Below are 22,134 nucleotides of genomic sequence, written 5' to 3' on the forward strand. Positions count from 1 at the left end.
AATGGTTGTTCAAATGTAATAAACTTTATTCATCCTGATTTTTATCTTGTATATGTGTATTTTCTTAAAATGTCAATCAGTTATTAACTTGCATTGCCTCAAAGAAACTTTTTAAACCAGAAAATTAAGTATTTTTGATCCTCTTTTGAGTAGTTACTGATTCACCAGCCAAGGGAAGATTACATGATAAGGAGTCTAAATTTAGGAGACAGTCATATGTGCCCAGCCATTCCTGCTGGAGGTAAATTATTTGAATTGGCAGCAATTTTCTGGGGAATGCAATAAACAGGGTCAACTTCCTGAGAGCTCTGATATTCTTACTGCAGCTGTGAGAGTTGGGGCCACTCTGCCCTCTTCCTTAACCAAGGTCTCAACCCCCTTGATTGAGGCAGGCCACCGAGGAGTATGGTTCTCTATTTCTTTGTCTAAGTCTTGTAGTCCTGATGTATCCAGTGCAGAAATTCCTCCATAACCCATAGGAATTCATATGTTTTGACTTTTCAGTTGCAGCAGGAAGTCAAAAACTGGAGTGCATCACACGCTGAGCTCAGGAAACAAATCAAATCATTTGAGAAGTCCCAGAAAGATTTACTTGTAGCTCTTAATCACAAAGATGATACTATTAATGTAAGTTTATACTCCAAATACATGTTTCATCTCATGAATTCTCCTGAAATCTTCTGAATTACAATCGAGAGTCTTCCAACCTTTTGCTTCTTTTCTAGGCTTTAACTAATTATATCACACAGTTGAATTGGTTACAATGTGAATCTGAATCTGAGGATCAAAATAGAGAAGATGAGTCAGATGAATTAACCAACGGAGAGGTAGCAGGTAAGATCAGTCTCAGGGAGGTTGAATCCTTTTTTTGCTTTCCTGTCTTTAATTAAGTATTTATACAGATGCCACTTTTCAGCTGGCTGATTTTCTTCTTAAGCTTCAGGGTTGTAGACACATATCACTGGATCTATAGATATGTCTGTTGCATTGGCAGAGGTGGGTTGCTGGGGTATAATGTAGCAATAGGCATGTGAAGAACACTGACTTCTTCTATCCCATTGAAAACTAGTAAGTACACTGCAGCTACAATAGTCACATCCTGTACAATACTTAGAGTATTGAACATTGTACAGTAAGAGAAATTTATTTCTTAACTTATGCAGATGATAGTTGATTTTGATACTCATCATCTCTATGGGTCTGTGGTTTTAAGGTCCACAGTCAGTCTTAAGAGTCTGGAGGTAGTTGGAACCGTAAACTAAGGCTGTGAGAACAGAGGCTAGAGACTATCAGAAAGCTAGAGAGAGGGAGTGTAACAGTGTTTACTGATGAGGAAAATATTTCCAGATGTTTTCTCCCAAGTTGGATATTGCTTACATAGCAAGTATTTCAAACCACACCTGGTAGTAGATTCAGGGAGAAAATAGAGGATTGAATCTTTCTAAATAAGACACTTACTTGCCCAGGTGAAAATAGATCTGAGAGAGAAGAAAAGCTTTTATCTTACAAGAATAGCATAGATAACATTTTAGTTGTGCAAACTAGAAATTCACCTTTTGTTTTGTTTTGTTTTTAAGACAGACACAGTACTTTTATTTATTTTTATGCTGAGGATCAGACTCAGTGCCTCACACATGCTAGGTGAGCACTCTACCACTGAGCCACAACCCCAGCCTGAAATTCACCTCTCTCTCTTTTTTTTTTTTAAATCTAAGCTTGCAATTCTCTTAAAAGTCATTAGTCTAATCAGTTTAGTTATTTAATTGATTTTTTTTCTTCTGGTGTTTGAACACAATCATTATTTAGTTTGGGGAAGTTAGGAGAGTATAGAGTTAAAAGTAAGGAAAGAAAAAGCTAAAGTCTTTTGTTTTTTAGGTGATCGGAACGAGAAGATCAAAGATCAAATTAAGCAGATGATGGATGTCTCTCGGGTATAGTTCTTTGTAAGAGTCCCATAGTGCCTGTGAATTCTTCCTGTGCCTCACTTTTAAGAATACCTCTCTTTTCTGCAATTTTTAGACACAAACTACAATATCAGTAGTTGAAGAGGATCTAAAACTTTTACAACTTATGCTAAGAGCCTCGATGTCCACAAAATGTAATCTAGAAGGTGGGTTCTTCTTGAGAAGAAATTGCCATGTTGGAAAGACTTAAAATTTTATTGGAAAGATAAAGAATGGCTTCTTGCTTTCATGCTTCTTACTTTTCTTGGCACTACTCCCTCAAACAAGTTCTTAAGTCCTTGTACACATATAGAGATAAGCTGTTTTATCCTTTACAGACCAAATAAAGAAATTAGAAGGTGACTGCAATTCACTACAGTCTTCTAAAGTTGGACTGGAAGAGGAATGCAAAACTCTAAGGCAGAAAGTGGAGATTTTAAATGAACTCTACCAGAAAAATGAGATGGCACTACAAAAGTAAGATTTTTATTGTTTGTTATTGTTATCACTGTGTGAACTAATAGATAATTTTATCTTTTCTTAAGATTATTTACAATTTCTTCTAGTTGTAATAAGTAGAGATTTGTCTTTTTTCCTTTGTGTTTTGTTTCCTATAAGTTGCATTTTTCTTTCCATCATCAGTCTTAAGAGTCCTGAGGTAGTTGGAACCATAAACTAAGGCTGTGAGGACATCGTAATCAATTGTCAAATTCATATGAAGGCAGGAAGTGGTAAAATGGTATTAACAGTCACTGATGTGGAAATACCTCTCAAAGTTCTAGACCCTTTCTATGATCCCCCTTTTTATTTTAATTACCTTTCATTGTGATCAGTTATGTAATTCTAATGTTTTGAACTTGTATCTCTAACTCTGGACCTTTAAAAATACTGAGTGATTTGGAATGACATGTTTTAGTAGAATAAAAACTTCAAAAAGGAATAATATTTACTTATTGATGGTACAAGTTTTGGACTTGAATATCTCAGATGTTCACACAAAATTGAACTGTGGCAAGGACCTTAGGAGTTATGATTACAGAAGTACTTGTTTGTAGAATATATTTATATATTAATCTTCTTAGTGTGGAGCTAGTTATTTTTTGAAAGTTCATTTGAAGTTTTTAATCCACAAAAATACTTGGATTCTCTAAAAATAGGTTGTGTCAGATTTTATTTGTTTGCACCTGATTTTACTCTTCGATATATATATATATATATATATATATATATATATATATATATATATATATATATTTATTTATTAATTAATTATATCATATCTTGTAAAGCAAAGACAGACCTTCTTACAGACCTAACTATTTTTAGGTAGTTTGACTTCTGTTGCCTAATTAATGCATTAAATATTGAAACCTTTCCATTAACTTTTCTAAAATTCTGTGATCTCCAAGCGACCTTTTTAGAATCTCAAATTTTTGTTCAGGCCAGTTCTAAATTCCTGGCCTGTTTCAAATAAACATTTCTCATTTTATCACTTTTTTTTAAAAAGAACACTTGTTTTCTCTGTCCCTGCTAGTAATCTGAATGACCTAAATGGCAATTAATTTTTTTGTAATGCAGTTAAATTGTAGCACTATTTTTCTCAACTCCTCCAAAATTCATTCAGTCTTCATCTGTGGTTTTTACTCTTTTTACTCATCCCCAGGTACTATGTTAGTTCATGCCTGTGTCATCTTTTCTGTTTCTAACCTAGATCATCTGTCTTCATTCTCCATTTTTTATATTTGTATATAACTTATTTCAAATTCTTAGTAGTTTTCTTTATAGCCGCTTGAGTGGACTTTCTAAAATATAAGTCTGTCCATGTCAATATGTGCCTGTGGTTTATGAAGAATTTGCTTTCTGTTTGATGACCTGTTCTTTTTTTCTTCCTTCTATCTTTTTAATAGTTTAAATATTTTTAATTATTTTCCTCATCCCCTGTATAAGCTTGATGTAATCATAAATTATAATGGAATTATAATTATATAATTATAATTTTATTCATGTTCTCATAATTTAAAGGCCATGGTATATATTCTGGATTTAACAAAAACCTGACATAGATTAATAGGTTTATTATTTTTTTTTATGGGCTTTAAGTAGCTCCTGAATCAGATAACTGTTGTGGCATTGTATGTTAGTACTTCATATACTGTGAACTCCACAAGAGATTCATTCAATTTATACACATATTTAAAGTTTCTGTAGTTCTGCATTCTACACTGTTGGTTTCTTATTTGAAATTATTTTCATTCTATTTGAACATTGTCCTTTAATGATAGATTTGATTAGTGTATCAAAGGTAGTACAAGGATAAACAGAAAATAGTATTTTATTCACTAAATATTGCTACCTTTATAATCTGTATTAGGTTGACATGAACTTCATGATTAGAGTTAAAACCAGTTTCCATTTTTAAAAGATCTTTCTTTTGGCTACTGAATTTTGACTGTTACTTAGTTTTAGCAATTTAAAAATATCCAATTAATTACCATCTGTTTTAAATTTTTTCTTTAAGGAGTCCATTATCATTGTTGTTTCGTCTTATCCCTCTTCTAGTTTCTGTAGTCCTTTCTCTGTTTTTTTAACAGTTGTATTGGGAAGTGCCTAGGTGTAGTTTTCCCCACCCCACCCACTTTTCCTCTTGCAGTTATGTTGCTTGGGACCATTAAACACTTCTTGAATTTTCGAGTCTTTTTCTAAATGTTGATTTTACCTCATTCTCTCTTCTGATTATAATAATGCATATTAGAATTTGATTTCCCCTGCCTCCTACATTCTGGATTTACTTCTTCTGGATATTTTCTTCTGACCTGTGTTAAAAGCTCTAGGATTTATTTCACTTCCCAAATCTACTGCTAAAATCATTCATTGAGTTTAGGATTTTAAAAAATTCAGGGTTTAAAATATTATTTTAGTTGTAGATGGACACAATATTTTATTTTTTATAGGATTTTTTTAAGAGAGAGAGAGAAAGAGAATTTTAATATTTATTTTTTAGTTTTTGGCAGACACAACATCTTTGTTTGCATGGGGTGCTGAGGATTGAACCCGGGCCGCACGCATGCCAGGCAAGCACGCTACCGCTTGAGCCACATCCCCACCCCGACACAATATTTTATTTATTTTATGTGGTGTTGAGGACTGATCCCAGTGCCCCACACATGTGGGGCCTGTGCTTCACCACTGAGCCACAACCCCAGTCCTATTTCAGTACTACAGCTCAAACCCAGGACCTTGAGCCATGTGCTCTACTATTGAGCTACCTCCCCAGACTCCTTGCTCTTTCTCATAAGGGACTAGGGTCTTACTGCTTTCCAAGCTATCTTTAATCTCATAATTCTGCCTCTGCCTCCTGAGTATCTTCGACTGTAGGTAGGTCACCACACCCAACTATTTCTTGGTTTTATAGTTTCTAATCCTTTGACAAAATTCATAATCTTTTTTTTTCCTCTTTTGTGGTGCTGGGGTTTGAACCCAGAGCCTTGTGCATGCAAGGCAGCACTCTACCAACTAAACTATATTCCCAGCCCTGAAATTCATAATCTTGACTTTACTTTTTTGACTATATAAAGCACAGTGATTTTAAAACATGTGCGGATAACCCCATTAGCTGGTTTCCTTTTCTGTGGGATTTTTTCTCACAGAATTTTGTCTTATGGAGTACCTGGTCAGTTTTGATTGGCCAACATTGTTGTGGTAATTATAGATGAAATTTGAGGACTAAGACGAAGTTATCTTCTTATAGAAAAGTGTTGAGGTTACTTGAGTAAGATTGTCACTTTAAACTTAGTCAGCAATTAAGATAATTCAAAAATGACTTGTCTTTTCAATGTTTCAGTATTGTTCCTTTTGGATTTTTTTGCCTGTTCATCACTTAAGTGTGCAGTACTTTCTAATCTAAACTCAAAGGCTAGGGCATTTATTAAGGGTCCCTTTATTGGTAGCCTCATGTTTCCTCAAAGCCCAGGAAATTAATGAAGGCTTGGTTCAGACTCATATCTTTGTGTTATCTTCAATAGGAGAAAAGTACCTTAAAGTGCCAGCCTTACTTGTAATTCTGAGATTCCTTTTTCTAATGGATCTTGGCCACATACATATATCTTCACTTACTTTTTAGCTTGGATCCCTTCAAACACAATTTTATATTCTTATAAAGATGTTTTGATTGTTCTTAGTGCTCTCAGACTAACTCTTTGATAATTGGAAACAAAATTCTCTCTGTCCTTCAAGATTCAGTTTTCTCCATATTCCTTCTTAAGCCAGTGGGGAAAATTATTATATTCCTTTAAGCATCATTTATGCCTGAAACAGTGAGCTCTTTTATTCTTTAGCATCTTACAAGGTAACTAGTATATTATAGCCACTCATAAAATACTTGCTGAAGAATTAAATGAGAAGCTATATAAGAATATATAATCCCCTTTTTCTATTTGGTATCAGTAATCCTTTTTCACTGTAGTTCTTCTGATTTATGGAAAATTAAGTTTCAAGTTAATTATCTTTTGAATTGGAACTATGGCTAAAGTAGTACAAGGATAGCAGAAAATAGTATTTTTTAAATCATTAAATGTGGCTACCTTTGTGTCAGTAGATGAACATCTTGAGTTTCATGATCAGAGTTAAAACTTGTCAGTAGATAATACTCTGATAGTGGGTCAGTTTGGCTTCTTTTTCTGGTTGATAGACATTATCAAAACTCAGATTTGTCTTTTTGCTTAATTTACAATTCTAAAGTGTGAAAAATGTTCTGTGGTTAATTGCATAGCTAAAAGACATATTCTAGAAGATTTTTTCTTTGACTGACTATATGTTTATTATGGTACCAGTCTTGGATTGAGAAAAGAGTTCCTCCATGACAAAGATATACTTAGTGTTCTACCCATGGCAGAAACAAGAAAAGAATTATCCCCTGCTTTATCCTAATATGTTTAATTATGTTAGGTTGATCAGTCCTGATCTTCCACATTGAAGTAAAGTGAATTTTTATTATCTTACACACAGGAGACTTGCCCTTGGGGCACATGTTGTTTTCACATTTATTTTATTTACTGGTAAGTAGAGAATTAAGAGGAGAAGTTAGAAAATGTAAGTGATTTGCCAGAGTTTGATTTATGAAATTGCAGGTTTGAATTCCCATTTTATGTGCCTAAGCATTTTATAGAATTGTGGGAAGTGATGTTCACAAAGAGAAACTTTTGATTTGATAACTGGCTTTATTTTAGGAAACTGAGTCAAGAAGAATGTGAGAGACTAGAAAAAGAGCAGCAGCTGTCAGCTGCAGATGAAAAGGTGATTTCCAATGTACAGGAAGTTAAAAATTACAAGTGAGTTCAGTTTCTAAAGGAGGGTGTCAATGTAATGAATTAGTGTTAGCTTTCTTTTTAATCTTTTTTTTACATTATGTAGATAGAAGAAAATAGCATGGAAGTATAAATAACGAGAGGATATGAACACATTCAATTCACACAGGAGAAAAAATAAATTGCAACTTAACAAATGAAAAATGTTAACAAAAATTTACTTGTACCCAATGGGCAAGACCATAGGGAACTTGGTCAATGCAAACAGTTCTGGGGGTTTTGTATGTTGTAGTAATTCTTAAGAAATCAGTTTGCTGTGTGTTATATCAAGACCCACAAAAGTGTGGCATTTGATAGACCTTGGAAATCTTCTATGGATATAATTTGAATAAAAGAAAAAAAGTTTTAAGGAGGAAGATATTTCTAGCAGAATTACTTGAGAACACACTATTGAGAAGTTAAGGAAATTATAATTTATCAATTCAGAATCTCTAGCAATTAAATGATAAAGAAGTTATTAGTATTAGGTTTTTATTTTATTTTATTTATTTATTTATTTATTTATTTATTTATTTTTGGTGCTTTACTACTAAGCTACATCCTTAGACCTTTTTTTTTTTTTTACTTTGAGACAGGGTCTCAGTTGCATAGGTTCCCACTTAATTGCTGAGACTGACCTCGAACTTGTGATCTTCCAGCCTCAGCTTCCCAATCATTGGGATTACTGGCATGTGGCATTGCACCTGGTCTGTACTATTAGTTTTGATCACACTGGATTCATATAACTATAGAAATGTTTTTCTTATGTATGATAAAAGTCTTTAAAAGTATAGCTGATGGAATAAAGAGAAAATGGTCAGAATGTTTCAAATTTTATTCAATTGTTGTAATTCTTAGGCGGAGAATTGAAGAGATGGAAGAAGAATTAAAGAAAACTGAGCGCTCATTTAAAAACCAGGTAGTAATTAATACTGTCCTGTAGTTGCAGAATTCTTTGATATCTAATACAGACAATTATAGGCTATAATAATGAGTCCCTAAAAACGTTTTTTTAATGTGTTGTCTTTTTCAGATTGCTATGCATGAGAAGAAAGCTCATGATAATTGGGTAAGATTTTTTCCCCCTTTTCTTTATTTTTTGCATAGCCTACCACAACTGAATTTGAATATTTTTTCTTTAATAGCTCAAAGCTCGTTCTGCAGAAAGAGCTATAGCTGAAGAGAAAAGGGAAGTTGCTAATTTGAGACAGAAGTATGTGATTTTTGTGTCTTACTGTATGTTTTATAGTGTTTTAAGGTTATGCTAGATATTATTTAGGATTGCTGTTTCATAATTCAACCCATTCTTTCTCAATATTCAAGACTACTGGAAATGACCCAAAAGATGGCAATGCGGCAAGATGAACCTGTGATTGTAAAACCAATGCCGGGGAGACCAAATTTACAAAATCCTCCTCGGAGAGGTAGGGGGCACTTTGTAAAAGGAGCTATTTTATTTCTTGGTGCAGAATGTATGTAAATTACTTTTTATTTCTGTGTGTAATGGTTATGAAATAATCTGAATGATTTGCTAAAGCGGGAGATCTGGGGGTTGGTGTCTTGGAGAAGGCTGCCTTAAAGTAGTAACACGGCATTGTTGTCTTTAGGTCCACTGAGCCATAATGGCTCTCTTGGTCTATCCCCCGTGAGTGGTGGAGAATGTTCCCCTCCACTGACAGCAGAGCCAGCTGGGAGACCTCCTTCTGCTACTCTTAATCAAAGAGATATGCCTAGAAATGAATTTGGTGAGCATTCACATGTTGCTTTATAGTAAACTTCTTCAAGGTTTTGGTTTTTTTTTCCCTTTTGAATATTCTAATGAAAACATAGAATTTGGGCCTGTACAATATATAGAAGATAATTTCTTACTTTATCTTAGTGAATGTTTTCTGTAAAATCTGTTCTAGAATAGAAAACATTTTTTTTTTCCTGGAGGTCCCTGTATTGTTTTTTTCTTTTAAATTTTACACTGTGAAGTTTAAACCTTTATCTTTAAATTAAATCTCTATGGTGTTCCTTTCCCAAATATTATAAAAGTAGCCTTAAACTTTATGTAGCATACATATTTCCAATATGAAATACTGAGTCTTATTTCCAATTCCAAATAGGACTGTAGTCTTGGTAAGATTGGAAGTCAGGTTATACAGACTAAAGAAAAGCCAACCAACACATACTTCAAGTCTATAGCTTAAAGTTTAGGACCAGTACGTATTAATTTGCTGTTCTATCAACCCAAGGCAGTTTTATTTTACTTAAGTCTCTTCATAAATTGTGATTTTCGTATTGGGCAACCCATTTTTATAAAAAATATTTTTAATTGTAGATGGTGTGGTGCTGAGAATCAAACCCAGTGCCTCACAAATGCTAGGCAAACACTCTACAACTGAGCTATGACCCCAACCCCTGGGCAACCCATTTTTAATGTTGCTTTCTAGTTATTGTTGAACCCTGACCTGTCCACCAGTGGTTTATTTCTTCTGAAAAATACATACAAGGGCTCTGATCATTCTTTCCCAAGGGTCAATGGATGGACCTTTACCTCGTACTCAATGGTCTTCTGAGGCATCTGGGAAACCCGTTGCCTCTGGTAAAGAGACCAAGTAATTTCAAAGAATCTGTAATTGTGGATGCAGGATTTTTATTCTTTTCATGTTAGAATAAGTCTGAATCCATTCTTTGATCTCTTACAGACCCAGGATGTGGTCCAGCTCACATGAACAGCAACTCCAGAAGTTCTTCTCCAGCTAAGGTGATGGATGAGGGCAAGGTAAGTTCTGTAGTTACTGTGAATCACGTGGTCGTGCAGGAACATGTTGCTTTCCTACAGTACTTGCTCTTTGCTTTATCCTTCTTTGTGTTCTATTTGTACTATCCCATTTGTTTTTTAAAAAGCAAACTGTTCCCCAAGAACCTGAGACCCACTCAGTTTCTACCATTACTTCTTTGACTGAGCATCCAGTTGGAGTAAGTACTTAGAGGTTGAGAAATGAATTGGGTTTTATTCTGTGCATTTCTGGGAAGGATATTCAGAGCATGACACTGATCTTGTTTGCTTTAAACTGCATGCAATTTTGAGCTTACTTTTCTCCTTAACTTGAAAATGTGGCTTAAGTGTGTACAACTATAACGAACTACAGAATGTAAAAAGTTATCACTCTAACTTTATATGGTGTTTTGTGTTGAATGTTCTAAGGCAAAGTAAATTCATTATAAATTATATAATTCATCATTTTTATTTTTGTTTGGAAGAATGCTATTTAAGAATTCCTCCATTTGAGCAAACCCTATTTTGAGTGATTTGAATTAGATTGGTATCAGATTTTCTGAAAGTGAAATACTGTTTCAGTGCAACAATGATAATCTGAAATGACCTCTTGAGCCAGTCCCAAGCAATGGTCTCATTTGTTCACATAAGTGCATTCTCTTGTAACTGTGTTGCTATTATATCTGGTAGGTCTTCTGCAGCTCTATAATAAAATAAATTTTTAATTGTTTAGTTTCAAACCCACTACTCATAGGAAATGATAAATCAATATCTCAAATGGTGTACAGTAAATGAAAGTAAATATTAAAGCCTTGTCTTCCTAATTTGTGTATATAGCATTGTGTTGGAAAATACTTCTCAAGTTCCAGTGTATACATATTCCAGGAACATACATCTCTGGAGCAATCTAAGGGCAGCTTAGATAAGACCCCCAAACCCCTTTGTAGTAGAAGATTTAAAAGAGAGCAAAGACCTGTTGTTAGAGAGGAGTAGAGGTGGGAAAGCATGGCTTGGAGGCAAACCTGGGATTGAGATCCTTTAATATGCAGTGTGGCCTTCATCAAATTATGATAATTCATTTGCTTTTGTTCCCTCTTATTTAAAACAAGACAGTCTACTTAAAGATCTCAGAGGTTGAATAATATATGAAAGACGTACTGAAGATACTCTGAATTGTAGCTATTATTACATGGGTAGAGAATGGATTTTTCATTTTATTCTGCTCATTCTTAATATGGAAGTAATGAGCTACTGTGATGAAAGGGAAGTGATGGGGGGGGACTCCCTTTGAAATAGGTTGTAGTGAATACAGCATGACATACTGGTCAGAAATCACCTCTGTTAATAACCTCTGCCAGTCCTCTTGCCTTTCCCTTTCCTGTGCAGATATAATCAGTAACAAACTGCTCCCTCTTGTGGAATCCTTCTAACTTCTGTAAGCTGTCAGTGGGAATACACAGGAGGGGTGGGTAGAGTTTTGCTGCACTGCTGGTGTTCTCTGGACAGGTGCCTGTTTTGGGTTTTAGCTTTTATCGGTGTTGGTACTTTGTCTTAATACATAGGAATTTTAAAACTGTTAACTGCTTTCAAATCTTAAATTGCAGGTTAATATGGCTATGAAAGGGCCCCCTCCTATCTCAGGGGTACCCTTCATGGGCCCCCCTATGGGACCCCCGATGGGACGGCCTCCACCACCTCCCTTTTGGTATGGACCGCCATTTCAGCTCGGTGGGCCTTTTGGGCCTCGGCCAATTCCTCCACCATTTGGTATGATGATCTGAACAGTAGTGATTGACTTATAAATCACATTCATCTTTCATTTCTATTGCTTGCTAAAACAGTTGGTTGCTATCTCAGGTCTTAACAATGAAAGGATACAGCTGAGTACATTTTAACTTTTCCTCCAGTTTTCTGGGACATATGGGACACTACATAATCTTATACTGAGATAGGCAATAGCTATCTCATAGACAAGGATAAGGGGCTATATAGAGAAAAGCCAGAAATATTACTTCTGCAGATGTTTGTTGAAAATATGTTGATATGCACTGCAATAGATGGAAAGGTGGATGAGACACATGCCATAACTTAAAATTTTGTCACAGATATGAAAATCCTATAGCATAAAGTTTGTAATCACCCATAATGGAAGCATAAGCAGTAGGTTATAGAATATAGAAAAAGAAAAGTCAAACCCTGCTTACCTTGAGAAAAGTCAGAGGGAAGTGTTAAAGAGGAGGATTTAACAGTGACCTAATAAATGTTGCTGATTTAATTAGGTGGCTGTGGAAGGCCTTTTCCAGGAGGGCATGCACCTTGATTCTGATGGCATGTGTAAAGTCCATGCTGAAATACTTCATGAATTTTTAATGGATACAGTAATAAATAGTGGGATTTCCTTTTATCAAAATTTCTTTGATGTAGTAAAGTTCTTATTTCATAATCTATCATCTTGTCATGGTAATATAGTACTTCCAAATATAAATGGAGCTCTTGTGAGATAGAAATAATTCTGCAATTATATAGTAGGGAAAGAAAACAGATAAGCCTGGAGCTAGGTAGAGCCATGTTTAAATCCTTAATATGTTGCTTCATGGCTGGTTGGCCAGGCTATAACCTAAACTTGTTCCATTTCAGTTTGCCTCATCTGGCAAGTCAGGATGTTCACCAGTTGATGTTCTAGGCTTGGGAGAAATTAAAGACTATATTAACATACTTGAAATCACCCAAGTTCAGAAATTTCTGGGTATTTACATAACTTCCTTTTTATTTTCCAGGTCCTAGTATGCGTCCACCAATAGGCTTCTGAGAATATGCACCAGGTGTTCCACCTGGACAATGGGATTTGCCTTTTGACCCTCGTGATTTTTTTCCAGGACCTGCACCATTTAGACCTTTAGGCTCATTTGGCCCAAGAGAGTACTTCATTCCTGGTGCCCCATTACCACCTCCAACTCATGGTCCCCAAGACTATGGGCCACCACCTGCTGCAAAAGACTTAATGTCTTCAGGCTTTAAAGATGAACCTCCACCTACACCCGATTCTCAGAGTAGTGAGGGCTATTCACAGGCCTTAAAACAGGGCCCATAAAATTAACCTCTGACACTTAGTCAGAAAGTGGACTATGAACTATTCATTGTGTTGAAGGATTATTGGCTTCCAAATATAAAAGTTTATTTTAAATGGTTTATGTTTTTAGAATGAAGCTGCCTTGGTGCAGTATACATTTGGAGCCAAAATATTTTCCCCCTAAATATCCCCCACTTAAACTAGAGTATCCTTCCAACTTTAAAATGTGCAATAAGGAATACCTTTGTTTTAGTTAATGTAGCATATACAATTGCTAAATGATTTAGAATGTCATAATTATGGACATTTCCTGTGGAAATGCTTTAAGAACATGTATTTCCATTATCCTCTTTTTAGTGTATTCCAGTTGATAACAGAGAAATGGTGTTTTATAAGCTTGATTTTTCTCTTTAAATATCTGGTCGCAGAGACTGTTATGCTAAAAATGTTTACTCAAAGATCATAAACTTCATTTTCCTTCTTGCTGAAGTTCTTTGTTGTAATAGTTCATAAAAAATTGTTTATTAATATTTCCCAAGTGTCTGTTGATTCATTGGATTGTCATGAGACTTTGTGCCATTGGGGAAGCATGTAAACTCACTCTCAGAACTGAAGATGGTGACTTGGCAGCATATTTCCTGTTGCTCACTGTTAAGGAGGCTGGACCTTGGTCAACTGTGGACTTATACAGAGGAATTTATTTTACTTGTGAGAAGTCTTGTGGCTCTATTTTTGTAGCACATTCATGTACTTTTTTCTAACCACTGTCCATGTGAGAATAGTTTTCTGAGAATGAGTTTACATTAGTAGTAAGAGTTGTTTGACCTGAAGTTCTACTGCTTTTGCCATTATTGCATTATAACAGTAAAATATAGGGTGGTATGTTGTGTCTATAAAACATAAGGAAATTTCTTTTAAAAAATGTATACACACACACTCTTCTCTTTCCCATACCTTGCCACTGATTTTCAAGAAATAAGATAAAAAAATTAGAAAAGTATAATCCTCTGAGAAAGAATGAATGAAACTCTAAGGCTTATAATGTCTTTAATCAGCAACTATGGGCTGAATTAAATTCTTTTTTTTACAGATACTCAAATATATTTTATTTAAAAATCAATTAAAGCAAGTCCTGAATCTGTAACTACTGTCTTTAAAACAATGTTTCTAAGAACTAGCTCTCCAAAGCTGTAATTTTAATTACAGCAATTTTAACAGTACATTTTAAGAGGTTTAAGATTTAAATAAAATTATAAAAGCCTGGTACTTTTGTTTACTGCTAGACCATATTCTTCCATTCTTTAAAGTTCTAGAAAGTAATAGGATTGTTGAAACCTAGAACATATCATTGTTCTTTTTATGTCCCCTAAGTATTCTCAAAATAGGGGCAAAACTTCAGTGTGAAACAAAATCTCTAAACTACTGAAGATGACTCAGAATCAAAAAGAATTTGAGTCCGTTAGGAAGAATTCAATCTACATAGCCTCCATTTAATATCAGAAGCAGCAGCTGTGTGTAAGAGGAAAACCATATAATAGCTTATGCCATTTTTAACCATGTAAAATAAAATTTAAGTCACAAACACCAATTTTGAATGTATCTTTCAACCTCTATAGGACACAAGGCAATGCTGAAGTTACTATAACTTCTAATTTTAAAATAGCATTTAAATAAAGGTGATGTCAGCTAGGAAGATAGATTTTCAAGGAAAGGCAGATTTTTTTTTATTCAAAGCAACAGTAGTTTTCCCTCTAAAGCCTTTTTTGTATTTATTCTATTAGTAAGCTATAATGCGTTCTACGTAGTTTATCTGAGCAGTTCTGAACCCACCCATAGTTGCCTCTTCTTACATCCATCTGATTGTACCACTTCTGCAGCAAAGCCCAAGGTAGCTGCCCATATACCAGTTGTGAGAGAATACTGTCCCTTAATTCAATTATACTTTTGTATCTCAAAAGTTTTAGAAGTCCTCTCCAGCAAATTGTGTTTGAGTTTAGTTACTAAAATCATTTCATTTGTGAAGCAGTAGTGTTTCAACCTGAAAGTATTACTGCTATAGTTGTAATTATTGTCCAGTGACTCATCCCCTCCCACACTAGAAAGTAAATTTAAACAACTAATTTGTGAGATACAGATTGTTTTGTGTTAATTGCTTCAAGATAAAACCACCTTTTTTGGCAGGGGAGGTTTGGTCATTTAGGTCTGAATTAAAGCTAAGCTGATGACAATGTTCAATTTAAGTTTGTTTAATGCTGATGAAAGACATTCATACAAAGCATCCTCTTTTTTTTCACATAACCCCGTTCTTTGGTGGCAGCTGGGGTTGTGGCTCAGAGGTAGAGTACTTGCCTAGCGCAGGCAAGGCCCTGGGTTTAATCCTCAGCATCACATAAATAAATAGAGGTTAAAAAAAAGGATTCTTATGTGAAGGATGCTAAATGTTTCTTCATATAAATTATCACTTTGAGGGGCTGGGGTTGCGTGTGAGGCACTTGGTTTGATCCTCAGCACCACATATAAATATAAAGGTACTGTGTCTATCTACAACCAAAAAAAGGTTTGTTTTTTTTTTAAATTATCACTTTGATATACATGTTTTATAGTCTATGAAAAAAGAGAAAGAACAATGTATCAGTTTTGCTACATTTTAATAGTAGATTTTAAGGGAGCAACTTCAAACATCAGTAACATCAAACAAAAAGGTACTGAGTACTCCACAGGGTACAGAGTGCTGCCAAGCACCTTGGAAAGTTTACATGACATGGAGAAGATGAGGCCCTTCTCTTGAGAAGTTTACAGTCTGGAAATTTTGACTACTCAGAGTTTCAGTTGAGTGAACATTTTATTAAGGCAAATTCTTCATTTCCTAGAACTACTGTAGACCGAACTATTTTTGCACTTGTGAAATTAACCCAATCCAGATGAAAGAAAAGACTAAATTTGGTTGAGAATTCTTTCAGGCTCATATAGTTTTATTAACATTCATCTAGTAAACAAAATTGACCTAACAGACAACTGAAAAATTAAAGACTAGATCTCTTGAAGTGCAAGGGCTAAAATAACTGTTATTCATTTTAAAAAGCAAACAGATGGTATGATTAGGGTTTACACTAGTTTAAAAATAGGCCAAGTATTGCATTACCTTCATGCATTGTTCTTTTAAAATAGTGAATATTAAAATACATGGGTTCTACATGTAACCCACAAAAAAGCTCCTCATATTTTTATGTTCTGTGTATCAAATGTCCACCTTGTGTACTATGAAAGTTTTATTTATGTCTCATCATTAAGTTAAAAGTAATGTAAATGGTGAAATTATAATAGGCTAATGACCTGCATATTTTCATATGAATGTCAATATATCTAAATAGGAAATAAATGGCAGTTGTATCTACCTATATTAAAAAATATATCTTTCCAGATTTTGCATACTCATCACTTTATAAAGACAAGGTATGCAGGTTTTAAGGTTTCACAATCAGTTGTCAGAAAAACAGCAGTTGTTCCTGCAGTATCTCATTAGCATCTGACTAGATTATTTTTAGATGACATGATTTAAACCCACCCAAAAATTTGTAATTATTCTGAGAGAGATGGTTTTAATGTTAACCCTAGAATCATTAATGTTAACCCTAGAAACAATAGCAATGTGATGTAGAACAACTAATCAACATGACTAAAAATATGCTCACTTTCAGAAAAACAATCTGGTCATCTGAAAAAAAATCATAGCTACAATCTGGGGGGCACTCCCATATAAGATATTGATCTGGTCAAGGCACACTATTTCTAAGTAGAACTATCAGATGAGGGTGAATTTAGGCCAGCTCTAAGGAACAGCCTTTAAGACAGACCATAACTGATCCAATTTCCTTTCAAAGCAATCTGGTACTATCCTACCCACTTCAATTCAAAAGTTTGAAGTTAATTCAAATCAAAAGACCATATTGGAGCAAAAGTGAGCAAATGTGTAAACTCTAGCACATTCTTATTGCTGTATTTTAAAGTTTGAAGATGATCATACCTACCACAGCAGTATTGTTCCAGGAAGCAGGGTAGGAACAGTGGTAAATTAGGAAAAAGACTATTAATTGCACAATTAATAGAAAAGTAAAAACATGTTTCAAAATCTACAATAAAACTTGTATCCAAAGGAGTCATAACAATGAGGTGCTGGACTTAGTTCTGTGGTACAGCTTTGCAAAGGACTCACTGGCCTATAGGTACGGCTCACTTCCTGCCTCCTGAAAGATGAATATGCTACCCAGAGCTATGATGGTTTCTACTGAGTGGTAAAATTCACAGAAATTCCACATTACTCATGTCAGAATCATTCCTTGTGCAAAGTTTGATGTAGATGAAGATAAAGTGGTTTCTTGGTCAATAACTGCAATTTCTTTCTTTTAAAATCAGTGGGTTTCTTGTATCTGTAACCACAATAGAAAGAAGATTGTTTAAAATACTTTGATGATTGATTTACTCCAATGTTACATTCTAGATAAGAGGGACTAAGAAGAAACATGAACCAGTAACCATTAGAAGAGTATGAATCCTATATGTATATCGCTTACAGTTCTATTACAACTGGCCCAGGTTTAATCTCATCCATCTCCATGAAAGCAAAACACTTGGTGCTGGTAACCCTTTTTTTAGGCTTGCAGTGTTTGAATTCAAAGAAGATAGCTGCACCTAAGGAATTAAAACAAACCACTTAAGCCAGAGACCACACATTTCTTATGTGTCACCAGAAGCCTATGATTTTACAAAGTAACATGTGTCAAACAGTCTGATGACACAACTGTTGATAACTCAATGTGGCTGTCACTCCAAGCTCTTCTACCTTGTCTGAGTGACATTTCTCCATATCATTTAATTCTACAAAGTACAACAAAATTGTATAGCAAGAATGTAAGTTATGTACACAGGTAGAATCATAAACTACCAAAGGATATAAAATATTAAATACCACAAGAAAAACAGAAGTTACTTAAGTATCAGCAGTACCTATAGCAATGGTTTCAATAAGCACCTCTATTAGATAGAATAGAAATTTAAAAGAGTTCCTTTGATATTTTATTTCTCTCCCTCCTGAAACCACCATGCCCAGATTGTCCTTTCCATATTCTTACAAACTAACTGCCAGTTATAGTATCTTTTTACCCAATGCACCTTATTGAAAGAAAAATTAATAATTCTTTAACTGTTAGAAAGTAATCATTAGGTACCTAAAAGGACTTAAGGTAATTATTAGAGAACCTGCTTCCTTAACTCTGTATTATGAGAAAAACTTTGCTGTCAAATAATATTTAACCACATTATTACACAACTAGATAATGCAACTGCTAATTCTCATATTTAAAAAAAAAATGTTGATTTCACTTTCTTTAAGTCAATATTCATAACTATGTGACATAAGATCTTGTGTTAAGTACACTATCAACACAAACTCAGATAAGTACTGTCCTTAAGAAGTCCTTAAGAAGTCAGTAACTGATAATTGCAAACCTTTGGTTAATTTTTCAATATGCTTCTGGAGCTCAATGTCCACATTAAAATGAACATATGTATCTTCTTTTCTTGAAGCCACAGGAGTATCTGGTACAGGAGTTAAATCTATGCCATTCAGATCTGGAGAAACAAATAAGTTTCTGCTTATGAGCATTCACATATACAGATGGAAAATCTAGAAACTGCAAAGGTTACAGTTCCTAAAGAGGCATGGAAAGAGCTGAGAGGAGATTCTCAGGCTAAGAGATTCCTATTTGGTGTGAGCAAGTATGTGAGAGTTGTTGAAGTTCATGGGGTATGTGGAGAGAAATGAATATAGACTGGATAGGAGACCTCATGAAGGGGACAAGGAAGCCTTTACATGGCCAAGTGGACAAAATTTGATCTTCATAGTGAAGTGGTAAAAAGAACAAACATGTTTTCCTTAGGGAATAGCCCACTATATTTTTTATGCAAAAAAAAAATCTGGAGTATATAATTTGCCACAATGGAGCTCTGCCACCAATTTCTAAATTTGATCAAGTGTTTGGCTTATTTAGAAAAGTCTTTAAACCTAACCTTATCATAATTTCCCTGTTAAAAACCCAAAATGGATGAGAACAGCCAACAAAAACCCTTTTGTTAATGAATAATTTTTCATATATATTTTCTAAATTCTGGTTATACTGTTTACAACATACCCTGAATTTACAACAACCAGATGGTATGTTATATATAGTTTTAATTTTCTGGGTTTTAAAATCTCAGTTTAATCAAATTCAACATGGACTCATTTAATAACTCCTCAGTGTTTTTGTGTTATTCATTTATGAGTCTAAAAAAGCTCAAAAACAATTTAGTACATTTAATAATTAAAAAATATTTACATAAAAATATTTCAGGTTAACATATGCAAAGGTAACTTAACATTTACAACATCATTAAATATTTTTGTGTTTTAAGTATACTTTCTGAATGAGTATGCAGTTTTACAAATGGTCTATCAAACAAAGTAAATATTTTCCAGTACACTATATATTTGATAACTGGTAACATCGGAATTTAAAAGTGTACCAGTATTAGTGCTGTGGATTATGTTCTTTAAATAAATCTTTTTCTTTGTGGTCATATTTTTCTTTTAATTAGCACTAATGAACCCATGGAACTGACTTTATTTCTGCAATTGATAAAAGTCCCTCCATTTAATTTCAGCACCGATCTGTTCCTTTGGTGCAAAACTACAGATTAATATAAGCCATTTGTACTAACTATAGTTATTTCTGTAAAATGGTATAATTCATTCCTTAATCACATCATCATCCCACGGGATTGCTTTCAGGGCATGGATGTTATGAACGCACCCTACTTCCCTGTCCCCTGATTTTCATCTGCCTCTGTAGGACTCACCTATGTAGATACCTCAGTAGCACAGGAAGAAGAGGGGCTGAAGCAGGAGAGATGGGAAAACAGGAAATGGGGCTTTGTGTAGAAAACTACACACCCATGGAAGGTGAGGAGTGCTATTGTTAATCTACATCCTGAAGGCTGTAGCTGCTGTTAAGGACAATGTGTATGTTTAGTCCGCACGTTAGCTGGAATCTGAAGAGCAAAAATCTATACAAACTCAAAAGCAAGTAGGAAATATATTTTGTAAGTCTTTCAGAACTATGTTCTGTTATGATCTCTTCTAGGATTTTGCCTCATTATAGAATGCATTAAAGTAAGTTGTCACATATACAAGACCATCCCCTGTCAAAAACTTTGTCCCATTTGAGAAAAAACATAATGCAATTTGACAGTTATTTACCCTTTACACTAACTGTAATATAGAGATCGATGCACTGTCCAGCATCTATCAGACCAATTTTCTCAATCCTGATAGTGAGTAATGTCATTCCCAGTTCTGATGGCAACCTTGGTAATAAAGTACCTGGCAACAGAGAAACCTCAATAAAAGTTAGCTCCACCAATAATTCAGAGTAAATACTTTGACAAACAGAAGATATAGCCTACCTCTTAAGAACTAGCTAGGCATTATGTATTTTTATTTCCAAAATTCATGAACATCTGATTTATACTTTTTTAGAAAAATATTTAATTTTACACATAATATATCTGCATTTCCCAACCATACAATCACCTTTAAGCAGAAATAATAATTTCTATAATAATAGTGTATAGTATGTATAATAAAAGTTTGTTAAAAACATCACTTGAGGAAGCCCAATTATACATAATAGTATAATATGCTCACATAATATTTATATTCCATATGTACTTCTATATTATACTCAGCATCTTAATATGAAGTGGTAGAACAAAGACAAGAAAAGCTTTTAAAATACTTGTTATTCTGTTCTAAAGTCTGAGACATTTAATATCAGAGTTGATCAATACATTCTTTCTTTTAGTTACTACTAATAAAGAATAATTTACAATTTGATATTTCTGTTTTAATTTAACTATATAGTCTAACTTCTATTCTTCATTCTATTTTGTATGATTTATTCTCAGAAATTAGTGCTATACAGACTGCCATATAAAAGTGCCATTTGTATAACTGAACATTTTCCCCAAAACCAACTAAAATTTTTAAAACTAAAAACCCACCCAGAACAACATGACAACATTCACCCACCAAGAACATATGAAGGAAGAAATCAACTTTTCAGTATGTTCCCTTTTTTGAAACTACCAGTAGAGAACAGATGCAAATAAGCTGATTTTAATCAAGTATGTATACAGAACCTCAAAATACATTTAACAAAAGATTTTGGTTGATGTTTTTCAAGTTTCTATTCATCAATGTGTTATGCTACTTTTAATGATGAGTTATTTGAAATACATGAAGCAATTAACACACTATATTTGAAAATACACATTTTGATTGATGGCAAATGTGGCTTGAGGAAATTTGGGGAGGTGATGGGAATGTTCTGAACTTGTATAATGATGACAGATGCAAAACTCTATAGAGGTGTCAAAAATCAATGAATTTTATTCTTACAGAAGGGAAATGTTATGATATACAAATTATACCTCAACAATGCTGTTAAAAATGTATTACTTTCTAATTTAAACAAATATGAAGACAATACAGACAAATGCAAGAATGGGAAGGCCTGGAGGCTGCATTCCACTATTGCATTAACAAACCTAAATGGGCTCAGGCTGATATCATTAAATATATACATAATACCTTTTATGCATCCTCTTTGATTGACAAATAAGGGTACTTTTAGAAGAGGGGCTTGTACCTGGACATCTGGGATGAACTTCAGAGAGCTAAGAAACACCTCTGAAATTTTATGAAAAATGTGAATATGTATACATTTATATTTATATACATACATATTCACATGTATGTATCATATATGAATTTTTCTGCAGAAAAGTTCATTCTATTATGTAGTACATGGCTGTATAAATATGCTACTGTATATGTACAAATTCTTGTGTTGATAGATATTTGAATTACTTCAAGTGTTTGGATATAGTTAACAAGGCTATTATAAATACTCTTCTGAA

At 34.0% G+C, this 22,134-nt stretch overlaps 1 protein-coding gene across 1 annotated transcript; it reads right to left on the reverse strand.

Moving 5' to 3' along the window:
• Positions 1–17,388: 17,388 nt before the first annotated feature.
• Positions 17,389–20,537, reverse strand: LOC143640648 (axin interactor, dorsalization-associated protein-like). Its single transcript, XM_077108303.1, has 4 exons — positions 20,414–20,537; positions 18,625–18,747; positions 17,691–17,808; positions 17,389–17,546 (listed from the first exon to the last, which is right to left on the reverse strand). Exons 1-4 carry the CDS (start codon positions 20,499–20,501, stop codon positions 17,450–17,452), a joined length of 426 nt encoding a protein of 141 aa, XP_076964418.1. The 5' UTR covers positions 20,502–20,537; the 3' UTR covers positions 17,389–17,449.
• Between the last annotated feature and the right edge of the window lie 1,597 nt (positions 20,538–22,134).

The sequence above is a fragment of the Callospermophilus lateralis genome, unplaced genomic scaffold, assembly GCF_048772815.1.
Source record: "Callospermophilus lateralis isolate mCalLat2 unplaced genomic scaffold, mCalLat2.hap1 Scaffold_43, whole genome shotgun sequence".
Classification (NCBI taxonomy): domain Eukaryota; kingdom Metazoa; phylum Chordata; class Mammalia; order Rodentia; family Sciuridae; genus Callospermophilus; species Callospermophilus lateralis.

Excerpts from the sequence above, each read along its gene's own strand:
- LOC143640648 (XM_077108303.1), bottom strand. The coding sequence starts at position 20,501 with ATGACATTACTCACTATCAGGATTGAGAAAATTGGTCTGATAGATGCT. Across the intron at positions 18,748-20,413 it reads TATTACAGTTAGTGTAAAGG|ATCTGAATGGCATAGATTTA; the intron begins GTAAATAACTGT and ends TTGTTTCTCCAG. Across the intron at positions 17,547-17,690 it reads GGGCCAGTTGTAATAGAACT|ATACAAGAAACCCACTGATT; the intron begins GTAAGCGATATA and ends TTGTGGTTACAG.